The sequence below is a fragment of the Trypanosoma grayi genome (assembly GCF_000691245.1).
Source record: "Trypanosoma grayi strain ANR4 Tgr_233_V1, whole genome shotgun sequence".
NCBI lineage: Eukaryota > Euglenozoa > Kinetoplastea > Trypanosomatida > Trypanosomatidae > Trypanosoma > Trypanosoma grayi.
In genome coordinates, this window is record NW_008825852.1 from 1 (window position 1) to 4,911 (window position 4,911).

The window sequence follows — 4,911 nt, forward strand, 5'->3', positions numbered from 1 at the left end:
TGCTCGTCGCAGTGCCTCACTGGCATTTGAGGCGTCGACATGCCTCATGGGCGCTGCGTCTATTCACAACATGCGTCACCCGCCGCCAACCGGTGTGAGTCCTGTGTTGATGCCATTAAAGGACTCCCCAATTCACTCAAGCTGCTGCCACTGTAGTAGCGGTGGCAAGAGCGGCACAGCCAAAGGCGGCGGTGCTACCAAGACCGATACCTTTGCAGGAGGAAGGCTGATCCAGTCATTGCAGCACCAGCAGCCCCCGCGTGGCAGCGGCATCCAACCGCTACTGGAGTACAACAGGCAGTGGGCCAACAAGGTGGCGGAATTGGACCCAGGGTACTTCAAGGATTTGTCAGAAGGGCAATCGCCGCAGTACTTGTGGATTGGCTGCAGTGACTCCCGCGTGCCGGCCAACGAGGTGGTCGGCTTGTTCCCTGGTGACGTCTTTGTGCACCAAAACGTTGCGAACATTGTTTCTAACTCCGACCTGAACGTCCTGTCGGTGCTGCAGTACGCAATAGAGTGCCTCAAGGTGGAACACGTCATCGTGACGGGGCACTACGGCTGCGGTGGTGTAAAGGCGGCGCTGGATGGCGCCCGCATCGGGCTTGCCGATCACTGGATCCTGCACGTGAGCTCTGTGAAGCGGCGTTTTTGGAAGCGTATGGAAGCCATTCCTCAGAGGCACCACTTCGCCATGCTGTGCGAGCTCAACGTCATCACCCAACTTTCTCACATTCTCGACACGCAGCTCATGCAGCACGCGTGGGATCCCAGCGTCGGCACCGGTGGCAACCCTGCGGTGGAGCTCCATGGATGGATCTACGGCCTCGAGGACGGCATTCTGCGGCCGCTGCTCTCACTCAACCGTGACACGGACCACATGAAGGCCATTACGGCCGCGGAGGACGCCATCTTTTTGCGCTACGGGCTCTTGTCGGAAGGTAATGGCACAAATAGGGCATAGGAAGAAGGAACAGAAAGCCACTACATCAGCGATGCGGGGGCAGCAAGAGCTGCTTTTTGCGTTGTCTTTTTTGTTCTGTCAGCCTTTATTGTTTTTCTTTTTTTGTTTTGTTCTTGACATTTTGCTTATGGGTTGGGGCGGGAACATTCGGTAGAAGAATGCCTGCGTGGATGATGCTTTGGGCTGAGTTGCCTTGCGTTTATGAGTGCGCGTTCGGAAATGCCGCGGGGGCAGACATCTGAGGCGAAAGGGCAGATGGACCATGCTGCTGCTGCTGCTGCTGCTGCTGGTTGTTGTTGTTGTTTCCGAAGCCTCCACCAATGATGCTGCCTGCGTGCGTGTCGCTTCATTGGCTTGCCGACGGTGAAGTTCTGGCGCGCGCGCGCGCTGTGATGTGCTGTGAGGCAGGTGGTGGTGGCGGTGGTGTGTATTAACACCCACGTATATAAATAGAGAGAGAGAGCGCGCGCAAGAGGGATAGAGAGAGAGAGTGTGTGTGTGTGTGTGTGTCAGAGTGAACAGTGCCGCATAGTTGTGGGAGTGCGCCATCCCTTCTCCACCCCCCCCTTGAGACGTGTTGCTGCGGCTCCTTCTCTCCATCCCGCCCACGACGCAGGTATAAGGTGCCGGCGCGCTGAAAAAAAAAAATCCAAAAGAAAAGGAAAAAAAAAAAAGAACAAAAGGACGAGGTATCGAACGAAAGTGGACAGTCTACCAAGTAAAACACGAAAAAAAAAACAGAACGGAGATATAACCTGAGCGAAATAAGCAGTCAAAAAAAATGATGACTGCCGCAAGTGCTGCCGCTGGTCGCCAGTCGTTCCTCGTGGTGTTCGATTTTGATCACACGGTGGTCGACTGCAACACTGACGAGGTGGTGCCCCAACAGTTGGGCTGCGGCGACCACCTGCGCTCCCTCATGAAGGCGCAGCCGCAGATGCAGTGGACGAAACTCGTTGACACTGTCGTGGCGCCTTTCACTCGGGCGCAGATCGAAGGTGCGGTGAAGAAGAGCGTCGTGATGGAGGAGGGAATGCCTGAAGTATTCCGCTTCCTCCAGCAGCAGCAGCAGCTGGGGCAACAGGGAGACAATCCCGCTGCTTCCTCTCAGGTGGAGATTGCCATTGCAAGCGATGCGAACCATGTGTTCATTGAGACTGCCATTGCACATCACATTCCCTTCGCACGACAGGGCATTTCGCAGATCCACAGCAATTCCTTCCACGACGTCACTGACGGTGGCGAGGCGCGACGGTGCCGTTTGACGTGGTACGAGCCGGAAGGACACAACTGCACCTGCTGTAATATGCGCGAACACCCCAACATGTGTAAAAGTCGTATCATATCTCGTCTGCTCCACACGAGCCGACTCATTGATCCCACTGTGATATTCATCGGCGACGGCGCAAATGACTACTGCCCGGTGATAAATGTTCTGCGCCCGCGTGACTACATGTTCGCCCGCCGTGGGTTTCCCATTCACCGCCTCCTCTCCAATGAGACGGAGGCGGGCGGCTGCTGCAAGATTGGACTCTGGGCTGACGCACGGGAGCTGCTGCAGAACTTCCAGCGCGCGATGAGCCCAGCGGAGCGCTTACCAACCCTCGTGCGTTTCCGCGACGCGGGGCCGCATGAGTTCCGTAATGTGACGCTGCTGAAACGGATTCCCCAGGTGCTTGAGCGCACGCTCAAGGACAATGATAACTACACTTCCGACACGGGGCGGAAGCTGATCAATGCGCTCATTAAGGCAACACACAACAACGATGTGGTGGCACCGCTTCCGGGACAAGCGACGGTGCCAGTGTGGCTGCAGAGCTTCGCCATGGCGCCGGAGTACGACCACGACATTGACAGTGTGGAACGGCAGAAGATGGAGGGTGGGGCTATTGCCCCTCGTTGGGGCCAGTTGCCGTGGCTGCATGGTGAGATTTATTTCTATAACCTCATCGCGCAGTACCTGATGCTTGCAGAAGGCAGCAGCAGCAGCAGCGGCGGCGGCGACGACAAGCGAGCACATGCAGTGACAACAGAGCGGGTGCCGAATATCGTAACACCGTATGCGATCTGCAGCCCTATCGGCACACATGACTGCTCCCTCGCGACTCACGCGATGGTGTCAGCGAAGGGGGCCACACCACTGCAGTCCTTTGACCCATCGTTCCTCGCGCAGGGCGGCCTCAAGAGCGTGACGGGGAGCGTGCTGCTGCATGATGGCAGAATGAACTACAACGCGATTGCCGTTGGCGACACCGTTGAGCTCCCACGCACCCATTTCCAATCTTACCGCGATTTTTTCACACGTGAGAAGCACGAGGTGCTGCAGAGCTTCCTCAAGGTGAAGATATGCCCGATGCTCGCGTGCGTGCCGTGGGAGGCCGGTGACGGCTTTGTCGACGTGCTGCTGCGCTGGATGCTGTGGGGCAACAGCGTCGACCTCTCCATGTTCACGCTCGAACAGCTGCAGGAGAAACACCAAGGGGCATACGTTGGAGCAGCAGGAAATGACACAACGCACATCGATGCCCTGCGCGCGGCGGAGGCTGCATCAGTGTCTCGGCAGGATGACAACATCGTTGGCAATCAGGTTGATCAGGTGGCACAGCTTGTGCGGCGCATCGTGCGGAGTGAGCCACGAGACGCCACGACACCGCGCAGCATAGATATTGTGATGGATAACGTGGGCGTGGAGTGCGTGGCGGACCTCATCTTCGCGCTGTGGGTGCTGCAGCACCACCCCTCGCTGCGCGTCACGCTGCACGTGAAGTGCATGCCCTACTACGTCTCCGATGTGACGCCGCCGGATTTCGCTTTTCTGGTGGACCAACTCGAGAGATGTGCGGAGAGGGAGCCGGAGATGTCGAAGTTCCTCCTGCGGTTTGTGCAGTTGATTCGGGAGGCCTTCAGCAACGGCCGGCTCCGCATCGACGCAGATCAGGTGTGGATTCAGCCGTGTGAGTACCGTGAGTTGCCACCGCGGGTTTGCAACACATTCTTCTACACCCAGCGGCTGCTAAGCGCGGAGGAGCTCCAGCAGCCGCCGCAACAACAACAACAACAACAACAACAGGGGCGAGCGTCATGCCCTTTTACCAGATGCAGACGCTTCAAGGCGCTCTCTGCACTCGTGATCTTCAAGGGCGACCTCAACTTCCGCCGTCTCGTTGGCGACCGCCACTGGGACGCCCGCGCGTTCATGACGACACTCTCACCGGCCGAGCGTGCGAGTCCCTCTGTGACAACAACACTCCTCGCTGACACACCGTCTGCGCAGTGGGAGGAGGCGCCAAGCTTTGAGCGCATCGTCTCGGCGTTCTGGCCGGTGCACATTGTACCGGTGTGCGCCATCCGAACGGTGAAGAGCGAAGGCGCCGTTGGGGTCGCAGCGGCGCGGCAGGACGTGCTGGACCGCGCCAACCCCGATTGGAAGACGTCGGGGAAGTGCGGCACAATTCTCCTCGCGGCCAGCGATGCCAGCCAGCATGAATAANCAACCCCGATTGGAAGACGTCGGGGAAGTGCGGCACAATTCTCCTCGCGGCCAGCGATGCCAGCCAGCATGAATAAGAGCAGGAACGTCAGCGTCTGCAGCAGGTAGCGGTGAGGATTAAAAAAGGAATGGAGAACGGGACACAAGGTGCTTGTCACTGAGTCAATACAGGCTTTGGTGTGGATATGTGTGTGTGTGTGTGTGTGTGTGCGTATGTGCATGTGGATGCGGGGAAGCGAGGAAGACGGCTAATGAAGAAGGAGAAGAAACACTTTTTGGTTCTGCAGGTATTTGTGTTGGATACTGCTGTGCCACGAGGTGCGGGTGACCGTCTGGCTCTCGATCTATGTTTTTCTTCCCCGTGCTCTTGCCGTTGCTGTATTGGGCCGGTGTGTTTACTTGTGGCTCGTGCTGGATCCGCCCCACGCCCCCTGGCGTCTCTGCCCTCTCCCCCCCC

At 57.9% G+C, this 4,911-nt stretch overlaps 2 protein-coding genes across 2 annotated transcripts; both read left to right on the top strand.

Annotated features, from left to right (window-relative positions):
* Positions 1-46: 46 nt before the first annotated feature.
* DQ04_02331000 (carbonic anhydrase) lies at positions 47-964 on the top strand (the record flags this gene model as incomplete). Its single annotated transcript, XM_009311759.1, has 1 exon — positions 47-964. One exon carries the CDS (start codon positions 47-49, stop codon positions 962-964), a length of 918 nt encoding a protein of 305 aa, XP_009310034.1.
* Positions 965-1,745: 781 nt separating this feature from the next.
* DQ04_02331010 (Phosphoethanolamine/phosphocholine phosphatase) lies at positions 1,746-4,454 on the top strand (the record flags this gene model as incomplete). Its single annotated transcript, XM_009311760.1, has 1 exon — positions 1,746-4,454. One exon carries the CDS (start codon positions 1,746-1,748, stop codon positions 4,452-4,454), a length of 2,709 nt encoding a protein of 902 aa, XP_009310035.1.
* Positions 4,455-4,911: the final 457 nt, after the last annotated feature.